The sequence below is a fragment of the Ceratotherium simum genome, chromosome 29 (genome assembly GCF_057802395.1).
Source record: "Ceratotherium simum simum isolate JZ-2026a chromosome 29, ASM5780239v1, whole genome shotgun sequence".
Classification (NCBI taxonomy): domain Eukaryota; kingdom Metazoa; phylum Chordata; class Mammalia; order Perissodactyla; family Rhinocerotidae; genus Ceratotherium; species Ceratotherium simum.
In genome coordinates, this window is record NC_141928.1 from 6,901,556 (window position 1) to 6,916,859 (window position 15,304).

Here is a 15,304-nt window from a genome sequence, read left to right on the forward strand (position 1 = left end):
GCCTCTGCTGCTCACGCGTTGTTGATTACGGATTCTCCATCACCACTGATGAGCTAAAGGGAGCATCTAATTCAGGATCTCTACTATTTCTAACCTCACACACCACTGTCCTGTGTTATGGAGGTATTATTGTCCCCAACTCGCAGATGAGAAAACCAAGGCATCAAGAGACGAAGAACTGTGCCTGTGGCTGAGACAGCCCAGGGACCCACGTCCTCAGACACCAGGGCCCAAGCAGGCTCCATCCCTGGGGCCCAGGGGTAGCCTCCCCGCAGAAGTCTCACCATCTGGCAACCTGAACATTGTACAGAAAGGGAAACTGAGTCCTAGAGGGGACCAGTGACTCCAAAGTCACTGTCCAGGCTGCCGTGTTCTGGACTGAAGCCCAGGCAGGCATCTCTCTAGTCCTCTGAGGCCACATCCGCACAGGATCCTAAGACCTGGCATCCCAGGGCAGGCCCTCCCTCTCGACTCACTGAGCGGGGAGCCCAATGCAGAACGATCTGGCCACCCACATCCAGGCCAAACACAGAGGCCGCCCACATTTACCACTCACTCCTAATTTAGCCGCAGCCTGTGACGGCTCACCCTGTGACTGCCTGGGGGCGTGGCCGAGAACTGCTGTCCCCTGACTCCGATGGCCAAGAGGCCTCCTTCCTGTGGGAGTGTTTACTGTGCACTTAGTGGGCATGGGGCCGTGTCCACCTGCAGGAAAAGCACTGTCGTCGTCCCATCTCACACATGAGACACCCAGAGGGACGGGCTCGCCAGGGTCCCACAGCCAGAGACAGCAAGCCCACACCACTCTGCTCTCCTACCCTCAGCCGGGACTCTGACCCCAATTTCAAGTTACCTGGAAACTGGGCACGTTCACTTATGATGTTCTCTGTCCTGGTAAAGAGACCACACCCGGGACGTGCAGTGTTTCATCTTGTAATGAGAAGACAGAAGAATGCTCTTTTTAATTTATACTGGTTTTTTCCTTACCTGAGAGCAAGAGATATTCAGGACACGATGAACCATATCAAAAGAAACTTCCATGAAGAAAACAAGACATCCCCATCTCGACCCCAAAGACCAACCCATCATGGCCCAGTGGGATGTGTCCCAACAGGAGTCAGCAGTCCTAGGTTCCTGCCCAATATTTGCCACGAGAACTTGGGAGAGAAATTCACCTCTCTGAGCTCACTTTGTCTATTTATAAAATGAGGGCCTTGGACTGTATGACCCCAAAGTCTCCTCTAGCTCACAGATTCTAGGATGCTATTTCATAGTAATCAAAGAAATGAATATTGAAACAGTGAGCTATTTTCTTTCCCATAAAGTTGGTAATTATTAAGAAAAACAATAACACTCAGTGCTGGCAAGAGTGCAGGGAAACAGGCATTCTCTCATCCACTTCTGCGGAAAATATAAACGGGAGTATATTTTCTGGAGAGCAATTTAACAGTTTTTCAATCAAAAGCTTTTTAAAATATCTTCAGCCTTTAACTCTATAACCTCATTTTGGGGAATTTATTCATCTTAAAGAAGAGATGTGTGCAAAGGTTTAGTACAAAGATGTTTGTCATGGGGCTGGCCCGGTGGCGCAAGCGGTTAAGTGCACGCGCTCCGCTGCGGCGGCCTGGGGTTCGCTGGTTCGGATCCCGGGCGCGCACCGACGCACTGCTTGGCAAGCCATGCTGTGGCGGCGTCCCATATAAAGTGGAGGAAGATGGGCACAGATGTTAGCCCAGGGCCGTCTTCCTCAGCAAAAAAAGAGGAGGATTGGCGGATGTTAGCACAGGGCTGATCTCCTCACAAAAAAAAAAAAAAAAAAAAAAAAAAAAGATGTTTGTCATAGCACTGTTTATATCGGCAAAAAAAAAGCAACCTAACTGTCCAGTGGCAGGGGATTAAATAAAATGTGTTGCATTCATATGATGCACCATTAAAAAATCATGTTTTAGGAGAATAGTTAATGACGTGGGCAAACATTCACAATTGTCAGGTTTTATAGTTAGAAAACGAAAAGCATATAATCCCAAATTTACAAGGTAATTTGTACCAAGTCCTACTGCACCAAGTCCTAAATAAATCTAGAATCTGCCTGTCACGTCATCCCCAGTGATGCTCCTCGTCCATCACCATGATCACTCCTAGCTTTGAGCACCGCCCCCTCCTCCAATCCACTCTTTGGACTGATTACAGGCAAGAACAACCTCCAAACCCAAATCTAACATGTCCCCACCACCTCCTTCCCTGGCTCCCCACCCATTTTGGAAAATGTCCAAATTCCTCCCCATGGCCTTCGGGGCCCTTGGTGAGGGGTGACGTGAGCCCAGCCCACCGGCCACCTGTGTCACCCACTGCCCACGGCCTGCCCCAGAGGGGCTCAGGCTGGCCCTGGAGCAGGGGGAGCTGGGTCCAATCCCACGGCCGCCGCCGGGAGAAAGGGCTTCCACCTGACACTGCGAGACGCAAGATGCCAGGGCCCTCGGGGGCAGGGGCGGCACAGGAGGAGTGGGTCATATCTATGGAGATGGGGGGGACAGAAAGAGGCGGAACAGGCTTGAGGAAGGGGCCTGGGCTCTGTGACCCCTCAAGTCCCGCCCCTCTCCGGCCTCCTCTACTTCTCTCTGTGCCCAACAAAGGGGGCAGGCCATAGACCCACCTGGCCCGCCCTGCCCTGGAGGACAGAGGACGAGAGGTATGGAGGATCCCTCAGGACGAGGCACCGGGCTCACCTCTCCACGTGCCCCGAATCCTCACCAGCTCTGGGGCCCCCGTGACGCCCATTTCCCAGAGGAGGAAAGTGAAGCTCCGTGAGATGGGGCTTGCCCCAGCACAGGGCTGGAACCCCGGCACAGCCAGCCCCAGCCCTACCTCCCTCCCTGAGACTCTGCTGCCAAACGGCCCCCACTCCCCTTCTAGCCCACGCTCTGGACCTCAAAGCACTCTCCCATTTGGACCCAGGGAGTCGCATGGGCAGGTATCACAGGCGAGCACACTGCTGCTCAGAGGGGGTAAGCGACTTGCCCAAGGTCACAGAGCCCAAGTGAGCACCCAGCCCCATTCTCCGGGATATTGAGTTCTTTCCTAACAACAGACTCGATGTTTCTTGCCCAGATGCCCACCTAGTGTTGAGTCTAACCTCGATTCTTCTTGCTGCTGCCGTTTCGCCTTCATTGGAAACGGAGCAGGCCTCCCTGGTCTTACCTCTATGCATACAGAATGCATAGGGATCGCAGGAGCCACCTCCTTCCTCCAGGCCTTCCCTCTCCCAGGTGGCTTACCCCCTGCCTGGCTGTGGGGCCCTCCACACCCCAATTCCCTCATTTGTCCCAAGATGGGTGCCTCCCCCCAAGGCAATGTCTTGCCCACTCTGGTCAAACAGCGCTGAGTGAGGGGAGCGATGCTCAGAGAATATTCCTTATCCTGCAGGAAGGGACCCTTCTCAAAGCTAGAAAGACACAAGAGCCCAACTGGTGACACCCAGCATCTCTCGACCCCAGACTCCTGACCCCGAGTGGGGCTCCCCAGACCCCCCAGCAGCTCCTCCCCTCCACAAGCTCCCGAGCAGCGGGCACCATTCTGGGCATCAGGAAAAAGGCCGAAGAGACTCAAGGTTGGCAAGCAAGGTCAAGGCAGAGCCTGGGCTGACCAAGAGTGACAAGGAGGAGGTGACCTCCTCCGAGTCCTGATGGAGGGTGCCTGGGGAGTGCCGTGAGCACCATGCGGAGAGGATAAGGTGGGAGGGGGAGTTCCTGCCTCCTGGGGCCGCTGTCCTGGGCCCAGAAGTCTTTACACTGATGCAGCTCAGACCACGACACAGGGCTCGTTTTTTGGATGACCTGGCTGGTTTCCACCTGGGGGCAGGAATCTCTCTCTCTGGTTCACATCTCTAACTCCGTGCCCAGCACAGGGTGAGCATTCGCCAAACAGCAGGTCAGGGCAGCCTCAAAATTAACAAGTGAGGGTCGGGGAGACGGCTGCAGGGAAAAGAAGAACCAGCCAAGATTTAAGCAAAACAGAGATCCCACCTTTCTATGCCTCCTGTGTGCCAGGCACAAAGACCAGGGCCGTAGGAAGGTTCCTCTGTGGAGAGATGAACTTTGCCCACAAGATTTATTAAAGACCAGTTCAAGATGAAGCTGAATTGTGTCGTGAAAACAATATTAATAACAATCCCTAACATGCATCCTTGCATCCTTGACAAGTGTTTGTCATGCAGATCAAGGATGGCCCCTCGCCACAGACCACGTACTAGGGTATGTGAATCATCCTGCTGACTGCTCAGGTACCATGAGCACACCCATTTTGCAGATAAAGAAACTGAGGCTCCGTTAGGTGAGGGGCTGGCCTGTCCCACAGCCTGGGCACACAGGGATGACAACAGCCTCGCAACAAGCTATAAGAAAGTGGGCAGACCTCAAAGAGACCGGGCTGATGGCCTCACTGACCACTGCCTATGAGTCCCGGCTAGGCGGGGGCCTCCTCCACCTCTCTTGAGCCTCTGCTGCTCCTGGATAGAGCTGTGCCAGGAAGGGCGAGGATGGGGTTACGGGGCACCGACGATTTACAAAATCTTATCTGCAGAGGAGGAAGAAAGTCTGCTCTGCGGTGTTAAGCCCGAAAGACGGAAGGTTTTAGCCAGGCTGAATGCAGGTGCGTCCAGCGAGGGCCACATAGCTGGAGCTTTTAGACTTTCTCCTTCCTCCTCACACACACGCAGACCACCAAGACAGTCTTTTCCAGGGAGCAGCAATCACCACCAAGGGTGGCAGCCAGCACTGACCCGGGCATGCACATCTGGGGCTCCCCTCTGGGCGCCTTAGCCAGCTGTGCTCTGCCCGAGGTGGCCGAGGATACCAGGTGGTGCTGACATATGCCAGGACCCCCAGAACCAGTTGTGGGTCTTCAGCTGGGGCTCCTCGGAGCCAAGATCAGTAGGACAAACACTTGTCAAGGGCACACATTCCTGGGCCTGCCCAGACCTTAAGAATCGGAAATCTGGGAGGGGGACCGGACCCCGGCGCCATGGCATGTAACAGGCTCTCCAGGAGATTCTGACATTTGAGAGTCCTCCCTAAGCGCTCTTCTCTTGACCCCAGACACAGATCCCCGGAACGAAGAGCATATGGCTCCACTCCTCGTCAGAAGGAAGCCCATCCGGGGCCTCAGAACAAGCTGGAGGCTTTCTCTGCTTTTCCTGCTGGGAGACTTTCCATTCAACAAATACCTGTGGACCTACTATGTGCCCACACAACCAAACAGACAAGGGCCTGCACTGAGGGAGCCGGCATCAGCCAGGGAGACAGACAGGAGGCAAATGAACCCAGCAGCACCTCCACCAGCGTGCCCCTAATAAGGGCTCCACAGAGGAAACGTACCCGGCTAACTAGCTCCCTGATCGAAGGTCTTCCAGGTCTCCAAAGGCCTTTAAAAATAGCCCAGCCCAGCTCGGCACCACGGGGCCAATTCCCAACAAAGCCTGTGGACTCCACTTCTCCCAAAGTTGACAGATCTGCCTGGAGGGAGGGGAGTGGACACAATGACCACTCCAGGCCCCTTCCCATCCAGAAGCCACCATAACGGGCTTCTAGCAGAAACCAGAAAGGGACGCACAGAAGAAAAGCCCCTCCTGACTTCTCGGCGTGAGCTCTTAGGTCAAGGGGCATCACTTTGGAGACAGACAGACCTGAGTTCAAGTCCTGGATGCTGGGCACACCGCTTGGCCCCTCTGAGCCTTAGTTTCCTCATCTGTAAACGGGGAGAGTAACAGCGCCCACCAAGCGCAGGGCCGTTGCGAGGATTCAATGTGCTAATGATGCAAAGAGCTCGGTGTGTGACGTGCTTGACAAGCAGGAAACCTGCTCCATTCGGCTCACAGGTGGCTCCCCTGTTCCACCATGATGGAAACACCCCAGCGCAGCCCATGCCCACCACTCCTGCCAACGCCCATGGCGCCCTCTGCCTCCCCGAGCACAGGGGCCCGGGAAGTCCCACTTGCAGCCTGCTGGCCGACAGCTAGGGGCCACATCTGGACGGAGCCTGAAGGAAGGCCCAGCAAATCTCACAAAACGACGGCCAGACTGGGAAGGGCCACCCAGCCACCTCGGAAACAGGGTAAGAACAGCAAGGACAGAGTCCCCGGTTCTCGCAGCCTCACCCCTTCCAGGAGCAGCTCCTGGGATATGAGCTCCTTGCTGCAGAATTCCACTGGAGAAGGGCCAGTACCTCCCAGCAGACTAGCACCCACTCAGGAAAGCCCTCTTTGTTCCAAGCACATGGGGGTGAGGGGTGAGGGGTGAGGGGCGAGGGGCGCGGAGCTGAAGCGTTGGCCTGGACAGACCTGCAAACGTGCCCAGAAGACGGATGGAGTTGGGGGGGAGGGGGAGCAGAGGTTGTGCAATGCACCACCAGAAGCTGCCTCCCCAGGCTCCATCAGCGCATGAGGCTGGCAGTCAATCTGCTGCCTCCAGGGAGGGTGCAGAGGGGCTGGACCCACGCAGCTGCCCAGGTGTGGGTTCTGAATTCCAGCCCAAGCCCAGGGGCACTGCCCCCTTCCAGGTCAGACACCCAGGCAGAAGACCTTCCACACCATGCCATCCTTCACCCCATCCCCCAAAAGAAAGACTGTGCGGTCAGGACCCAGTGCTATTAACCCCTGGCATGCTGGGGCATCTCCCCAGAGGCCGCAGGGAAGGGAGGAGTCTGGCATGGAAAAATTGGGGATGCAAGGGGCCTGGAGAGTTGTGAAGTTGGGCAAGTGGAGGGACACACACTGGGACGGATCTAGAGAAGTCCAAAATGGACAGACCCTCCCCCTAGGGGAGCCCCAGATAGTTAAACGACGAGATCGGCCAGATCACCCACAGGCTCTATAAACCCATTTCCCAGGTTGGCAGATAGCGACAGAAGGGCAGAGGTGAGATCAGGGCCAGAGGAGAACTCAGCCTGTAAATCCTGCAGCCAACAGGGCGCCCAGGACCCTTACCCGCCACGGCTGCCACGAGCTCTCTGACAAGTCTCGCCACCCCCCACACACGATCGGGGCCAGGGAGGGGGCGACAGGCCAACCTCGCGGCAGCAGAAGCGGCATCGTGATGCATGAATCACCCACCCCGCTGCGCTCGTGCCAGTAGGCTCCGCGCAGCCGGAGCCACCTCGCCAGCGGGCACCCCCTCCCCGGACCCCTGCCCCTCGCCCCTGCACACCCGTGCCCTTCCCGACAGCTCTGCAGAGAGGGGGCCGCGGGTGGGCTGGGGCTTCCCTCCCGGCCTGGGGGTGGCCCCGCGCACGCTGACGGGCAGCACACGTCCCTGGCGTGGGGGGTGCCTGAGAACAATAGGACCAGGTGTGGGGCTGGGGGCGCGGCCGTGGGCTTCTGAGAGGCCCGGGGCGGGGGCGGGGCAGTGAGCGACCGAGGGAGGGTGGCGGCGTTGAGGGGGGTGGCGAGCGGGCCCGGAGCGGGGAGGAGGGGTTGGGGGGGGTGACCGCGCGTTGGGGGAGGGGCGCGAGGGGGCGGAAGGAGCTCCGGGGAGCGCGGGGCGGGGGTCCGGGCGCGCGCACTCACAGTAGGTTTTCCTGGTCAGCTCCTCCACAACTTCGGGCTTCAACTTGCTGTTGGACTTCCCCATCCTCGTCGCCGCGGCCCCCGCCCCCCGGGCCGGACCCCGGCGGGGCGCCCAGCGGGAGCGGCTCGGCCGGCGCGGGCCGGGGCGGGCCGGGGCGGGGCGCGCGGAGGGCCGGCGGGCCGGGGCCGCGCCTTTGTCTGCGCCGTGCCCGCGCGGCCCGGGCGCGGGCTCCGGCGCGCTGCGCTGCACGGCTGGCGGCGCCTCGGCCGCCCTGGGCGCGGCGCGGGGCCCGGGGCGCGGGGCAGCCGCTGGGCAGGCCCGGGCCGTCCGGCCGCCGCCCTCTCCGGGCGCCGCGGCGCGGAGCTGCGCTGGGCTGGGCGCCGACGGGCCGCCGTGTGGCCGCGGTCGTCCCTGGTTACTGGGCTCGGCGGCACATGCTCGCTGCTGCGCTCCCTCGCGCCGCCGCCCCTGCGCTCCCCGCCTCCCGCTCCCCCCGCACCGGCGCGCCAGGGGTGGACCCGGAGCCGCCACTCAGCGCCCGGCGCCACCTCCCGCGCCGCACCCGCGCGGCCGGGCCTGCGCCCGCGGAACGGCGGCCCCGCGAGCCGGGAGCCGGGCGCAGAGGGGCTCCCCCGGCCTCGCCGCGTCCGGGGCGGGAGGGGAGGGGGGAGGTCACCCCGCCACCCGCCCTGGAGTCGATCCCCGGCGCTCCAGCACCCCCACGGCGGGGGCGGGCCCTGGAGATCTGACGTGAACGAGGCCAAGTCTCTGCCCGGCGGAATTCATTCATTCGACACGGATTTGTCGGGCGCTGGGGACGCGCCGCTGCACAGGACAGGCGCCCTCACGGGGCGGGGGCGGGGGGCACTGTTCCGCACGGTGTCACATGTTTGGTGGGGGTCACCCACCGCCGCCCGGGGGAAAGTGACCTCCAAGCCCAGGGAGAGGAAGGGATGGGGGTGGGAACGTGTTCAAGGCCCAGAAAACCCGGAGGAGGGAAGGAGGCCTGAACCCGGAGGGACGGCTCCTTTCCTTGCACAGGGCTCCAGGCGCAGGGCCTCTGTGATCCGAGGCCAGAGAGAAGGGCGAGGGCCAGGGGGACAGGAGCTGGGCCTCTGGGATTTAAGCAGGGAGGTGACAGGGGACCGTCTGCCTCTCTGCCCCCGTGGAGGGGCGCTCCGGGCAGGAGTTGAGGCCGAGGCCAGTGGTCAGGGCTCCACCTGGATGGACAGAGGCAAGTGGATTGGGGTGGGGGGTCTGCATGGCCTTCCCTGGCCCCCCATCTGCATGGGGGGACCTTTCCCATCCCCTTCCCAGTTTTCTCTGTTTTCTCCTTAGCATCCATCAGACTCCAGTCTTAGGCCCTGTGTTTCTGTATGAGCCACTGAGGGCAGGGCTTCCTGTCTTGTTGGTAGTTGTATCGCCAGCACCTAGAAGGCACCTGACCGGGGGTCACTCAGCAAACCTCTGTGAATGAGTGAGGGGTTGAGGAAGGAATGATGCGGTCCTGGGGCCTGGAGGTGTGTGGAGCATGGGCGGACGAGGCAGGGGTGAGGTAGGGGGCAGGGTCCCCTTTTCTCCCCACTTTGGCACAGTGTTCAGACCTCAGGGGGTCCGGGAAGCACAGAGGAACTGGGGGGACAGAGACACCCTGACCGGGGCCCAGAGTGCGTCTCAGCCCCCACACACCCCCTCCTACCTCCAAACATGCTTTTCCAGCTTTTCCCTGAAGGCCTGGCCTGGGTGGAGCCCCAGGCCCCAGCAGCCTTCAGATGGGGTTTTACTTGCTGGCCTGCGGGAGCTCATTCTGGGAGGAAAGTGGGGAGGGCACAGACCCCAAGAGCTAGGGCTGGGCCCTAAGTCAGAGGGACCGGGCTCAGACTTGGGAGCAGGATGTCCCAACCGTGAGGACTGACTCGGAATGGACACCATCGAGGGACCCACAGTGAGGGGCTCCCAGCTGGGCAGCCCAGCCTGAGCATCCTGCCTGGGAGGAGGGGGAGCCCACGTGGGGACCAGGGCCAGTCGGGATGACCATGAGAGCGGGAGCAACCAGAGCCCCATGGAAATCCAGGTGCTCCTCCGCTGAGTATTTCTTGCCCGCTGCCCTTGTGCAGGGCACTGTGCTGGGCACCAGGGATGCTGCCGTGACCAATGTGGTCTGTCTCCTTGGGGAGCTCACAGACCTCCCCACTGCCCCTGCCTGTGCCACAGCGGTCACCAAATTACAGTGGTGACAAATGCCACAAAAGGAACAATGGAGAGGGCGCTGGGGGCACACACACAGAAACACTTGTCCAGGGGCATTAGGGAGCTTACCGGGGGCTTCCCAGATTGACTCCATCATTCAGCAGATATTTACCGAGTGCCTGTGTGCACCAGGCCCCGGAAGATCCAGACAAGCCCCTGCATGGAGCTTATAGTTAGAGAGGAGAGAGTGATATAAATAATAAACAATGGGCCGGCCCAGTGGAGTAGTGGTTAAGTTCGAGCTCTCTGCTTTGGCAGCCTGGGTTCGCCGGTTCAGATCCCAGGTGCAGACCTACACCACTCATCACCCATGCTGTGGTGGCGACCCACATACAAAATAGAGGAAGACTGGCACAGATGTTAGCTCAGGACTAATCTTCCTCACGAAAAGTAATAATAATAATAAACAAAATGCATGAGTAAAATATATCATGCCAAAGGTGAAAACATAAAAATAAGGGAGGGAAGGGGGATGGGAAGTGCTGGGTGGGAGGTGGGAGATCCTAGGGCAGGGGAAGCCTCCTTGAGAAGGCACTACTTGAACCAGGACCTGAGGGGGGGGGAGCGCTGCCCAGGCCCTGCGGTGAGCCCAGCTAGCCCTCAGTGGCCTCCCAGGGGTGCAGGGAGGGGGGCTTAGAGAGCGAGGCAGAGGTGGGGGATGAGGTCAGACTCGGGGATCTGTTGGAATTTAGCCGGATCCCTGGGCTGCTGGGTGGAGCACTGACTCCAGGCAGACGCAGGTGGGCGGGATCAGGGCCCCGCGTGCGGGAGGCGCGTGCGTCATCAGCCAGAGTAGTGTGGCCGGGTCCCTCGAGGCAGGGGAGGACATGGAGAGAACTGGTTAGACTCAGGTTATATTTTGAAGGTAGAGGCGCAGGACAGCCAATTGGGTTGGGTGTGAGGCCAAGATGGGAGACCAGGACAGTGCTGAGGATTTGGGCCTGAGCCATGTCAGAGGGGAGTTTCCATTTACTAAAGTGGGGTGGGGACAGGATGGGAGGCGGGAGGAGCAGGAGTCCTGTTCTGGACGTGTGAGTAAGAGATGCTTGTTAGACATTCCGAGTGGAGACGCCAAGGAAGCAGGTGTCGGCGTGGAGGTAGGAAGAACACCGGGGTGGGGGCATCCTGGAAGTCACAGGAAGAACAGGTTTTAAAAGGAGGGAGGGAGACGCACAGGCCTGGTCGGGCAGGGGTGGGCAGTGTTGGGCCCTATGACATGAGGACAGCATGCAGGAAGGTGCTGGGCCTTGGGGTCGGCCTTACCCTCTTTTCTGAGCTGGATTTCAGCCCAAAGCGTCCCTGCCCACATCAGCTCAGCCCCAGCCGCCCTGACCAGGGGCTCGGATCCACTCTCCCTGATGCCCGGGTTGTTCTCCTAAGAGCAGGGGTTCTAGTTCTTTCTGCCACAGGAGTGGGGTGTTTAAGTGAAGAGACCTGTGTGGCCAGACTTCACGCCAGGATTTCACGACCAGATTCATGCTTTAAGAGGCTCCTTCTGGCTGCTCTGTGGGTTGGAGGGGGCAGGTGAAGGCAGAGAGGCCAGTGAGGAGCCGGGGAATCTGAGTGAGGATTCATTAGATGGGGGGCAGGAGAGTGGTCAAGGGCGGCTCCCTGGTGGCTGCCAGGAGCCCCTGGGGGAGGGATACATTTGTCAAGACGGGGCCACCCGAGGAGAACCAGGTTTGAAGAGGAAGGTCATGAACTCAAACACTGGGTTTGAGATGTCTGTGAGACACCCGAGTGAGGACGTTGAGTTTTCTGTTCAAAAAATAGCAGGCTATAAACCAGTGTGTATGAAATAATCAAATTAACTACATACCCCTCTGTGGAAAGCAGTCTGAGGGCTATACTCCCAAAGTGTCACATCAGTCTTTATCAGCAGAGGTGGGATGACAAGTCATTTTATTTTCTTCTCTCCTCTGTATCTTTCCTTGCATTTTTAGACTTGGGATGTAATTCACATAACATAAAATTCACCATTTTAAAACATACAATTTGGTGGTTTTAGTATATTTAGTATATTTGCTATTGTGCAACCACCACCACTATCTAATTCCAGAGTCTCTTCTGTATTTTATACAAATTGTTTTCTACAATTAAACACATTGCTTTTGAATAAGAAAAATATTTTATCATATCATTTTGCTCACCTGCATGTAGCCCCAGGCCGAGGCCTTCCTGAGTGACCCTGCTCAGAGCCTCTTGATGACCCAGATGCCCAGGCCCCCTCCAGACATGGCGGATCTGAACGAGGTGGGGGCGTGGCCTGGGAATCTGCATTTGAACCCAGCCTCTAGTCCTCCCCCTGCCTTTCAGCAAAGAGAGTCCCCTCTTTTTTGTTATGAGCTCTCCTGGGGAAGGGTGACCACAGAAGCTTCCTCAGTAGTTCTTCCAGAAAGGCCATGGGGGGAGAAATCACACCCATGTGGTAGGCAGAGTCTGGATTAAATGTCCTCCTAGGCCGCTGCACCCTGGGCAGCGGTTACGTCCCCTGAGGGATCAACAGCTCCAGCCAGGTCCCTTCCAAGGCCTTAATCCACGTACCCAGGGCTTTATGGGGAATGTCCATTTGGATGCCCCACAGGCACCTCAAACTCATCAGGCCGGAAATATAATTCATCACCTCCCCCCCTAAAAGAATCTTCTCCCCTTTCCTCCCCCCAAGGACCCCACTCTCTAGATCCATCAACAGCACCTAGGCTGTTGGATTTCACTCCCTAAATAGCCCTTAGGGCTGAATGCTTTTCTCTCACCCCACAACCAGTCTAATCCAGTCCCCGCCCTCTCTCAAGGCCACCTTCTCTCCTGCCTTATCTCTTGGTTCCTCTAACCAGCAGTTTCCTCTCCTCCACTCCCCTGCCCCACCCGGGCTGCTCCCCCTTCCCCCACCCTGTACTGTAGCGACCGCCTGGATCGGAGAGGTCCAACATGGAAACCCCTGGCACCCACGCGGCCATTGGGCACTTGAAATGTGGCCAGTCCAAATGGAGATGTGCTGTAAGCGTAAAATACACATCCAATTTCAAAGGTTCGTACAAAATAAAAAGAATGAAAAATATCTCATTATTTTTTATCTATTTATTTTTTTGCAGGGGAAGATTCGCCCTAAGCTAACATCTGTTGCCAATCTTCCTCCTTTTTTCTTCCTTTTTCCCCCACAAAGTGCCAGTACATAGTTATGTATAGTTGTAAGTCCTTCTGGATCTTCTATGTGAGCCACCACCACAGCATGGCTGCTGACAGACGAGAGGTGTGGTTCTGGGCCCAGGAACCGAACCTGGGCTGCCAAAGCAGAGCACGCTGAACTTGAACCACTAGGCCATCAGGGCTGGCTCTCATTAATGTTTTTAAAAATTCGATTTTTGATTGAACTGATAATTTTTTAGATATAAAGCATTAAATATGTTATTAAAATTAAGTCATCCTGTTTCTTTTAATTTTTTTTAAAGTGCCTACTAGGAAATTTAAAATTACACACATGCGGGCCGGCCCCGTGGCTTAGCGGTTAAGTGCGCGCGCTCCGCTGCTGGCGGCCCGGGTTCCGATCCCGGGCGCGCACCAACGCACGGCTTCTCCGGCCATGCTGAGGCCGCGTCCCACATACAGCAACTAGAAGGACGTGCAGCTATGACACACAACTATCTACTGGGGCTTTGGGGGGAAAAAAATAAATAAAATTATTAAAATAAAATTACACACGTGGCTCACATATATTTCTATCGGACAGCGCTGTCTTGGACATCCCTTCAAGTCTCCATTTAAGCATCACCTCCGTGGAGCCTTCCTGGGTGCCCCAGATGAGCTCAAGTCCCCCTGGTGTTCACCTACCCCCAGGGCACCTGGTCCTGGGGTTTAGCAGCTCTTGATGTGATTTAAGGAGGTGTGTCTGGAGGAAGTCCTTTCTGTTCCACAGGTCTGAGTGGGAACAGGGATTCAGAGGATGCCCAGGGTGGAGTCAGCCACTAGGGATTGGGGGTGGTGGTGCTGACATTTGGCCCAGTGGAGGGGAAGGGGGAGGCAGAGGAGGGGTCCCAATGAACCCCCAGCACGGAGCATGGCCACCCCCGGCCCAGGCTTAGTCCTGGTGCTGTCCCTCACACGCTGTGTGACTTCTGGCAAATCACTTCCATCTCACAGACGAATCTGATCTTCTCGTGGGGGAGGGTTTACAAAGATCAAAAATGCTTTGCACAAGCGCACGACAAAGAGTTAATATCTTCAACCTATTAAGAACTTTCTAAATTAATAAGAAAAACATGAGCCTGCTTAGAAAGCTGGGGGAAAGCCCCCAACAGGCGATGCAACGGGAGCAAATGAAGCCGCCAGTCCACACGAAAACTGTCCCTTCCAAGTCGTCAAAGAAGCACAAAACAAACTGGAAGAAAATGTACAAGTCCGTGATTGTACCCAGTGTTGGCAAAGGAGCGAGACGCTGCCAGGCAGGGCGTGAGTTGGGATGACCTCTCTGAAGAAGAGTTTGGCAATAAATATCTATAGTCCCTGACTCAGCAGTTCCACTTCTAGGAAATTATCCTCAGCCGACAGTTAGAGATCTATGCAAATGCTCAGCTTCAAAGGTGTTACTGCAGCAGCATTTACAACAACAAATGGAAGCAACCTACATACCCAACAAGGGAGGATTCCTCTACCCAGACCCTGGAATCCTGTGCGACAATATTACCTTATGGCATGGATGGAAATCTGCTCACATGCCATAGATCCCAACTGTATGAGGAAAAAAACCTGTGTACATCACTGTGTATTTTAATTGTCATTTTTAATCACATTTTTTTCTCCAAATTATATAAAGACTGTCGAAAGTACATAATCCAGCGTCTCCTACAGAAAAAACAGTCTCTGTGGCATATGCGTCCTGTGGGGAAAAGGGTTCCCTGGTCAAATGCCTTGGGGGAATATCACAAACTATAACCACTCTCTCCAAGAGTCACCGTGCACGCTAGCACAGTAAAGGCTCTGAGGAGTCCTGCGGGAACGAAATGTTTTATTTAAGTAGGTATTTTCTACACTTATTTGACCATTGAACTTTCTTGTTTTTCTTAACTCCAGCTAGCATTTGAAGAACCGGTGTCCTGTGGAATAAACAGCCGTGAAGAACCCATTGTTTTACCAGTTCTGACTTCCCGGGGCTGGGGGCGGGGGGACGATGTAGCCTAGTGAAGAGAGCATTTTCCCAAGGAAAGTGGAACAACCCGAAGGCTGATGAGGGTTCAATGGACGGAGGTGAAGCAGCGGGTCTTTAGAAAGTATATCCCCAGGGTGGGCACTGCTGGAGAGAGCCCACCCAGCCACGGCTCCTTCGCCATCCCAGACGTCCCGCGGGGGCCTGGCCCACGGTGGGAGCACGGCAACCGCGCTGGGCTCAGCGAGCTGACTTGGCCTGTCCCCACGACTTGTTCCAGTGGCTGCCAACTGCAGCCCGCGGGCAGTGGCTGCGGGAGCGCCGTGGCAGGAGGAACCCGAGGCAAGCAGGGCTC

General features: G+C 57.0%; 1 protein-coding gene across 1 annotated transcript in view; it reads right to left on the reverse strand.

Moving 5' to 3' along the window:
* NCS1 (neuronal calcium sensor 1) overlaps positions 1–8,044 on the reverse strand; it is a 47,404-nt gene extending 39,360 nt beyond the window's left edge. The window contains exon 1 of the mRNA XM_004423578.3: positions 7,559–8,044. Within this exon, the coding sequence (XP_004423635.1) occupies positions 7,559–7,622 (64 nt within the window). The 5' untranslated portion in view covers positions 7,623–8,044. The remainder of the gene's footprint in view (positions 1–7,558) is intronic.
* Positions 8,045–15,304: the final 7,260 nt, after the last annotated feature.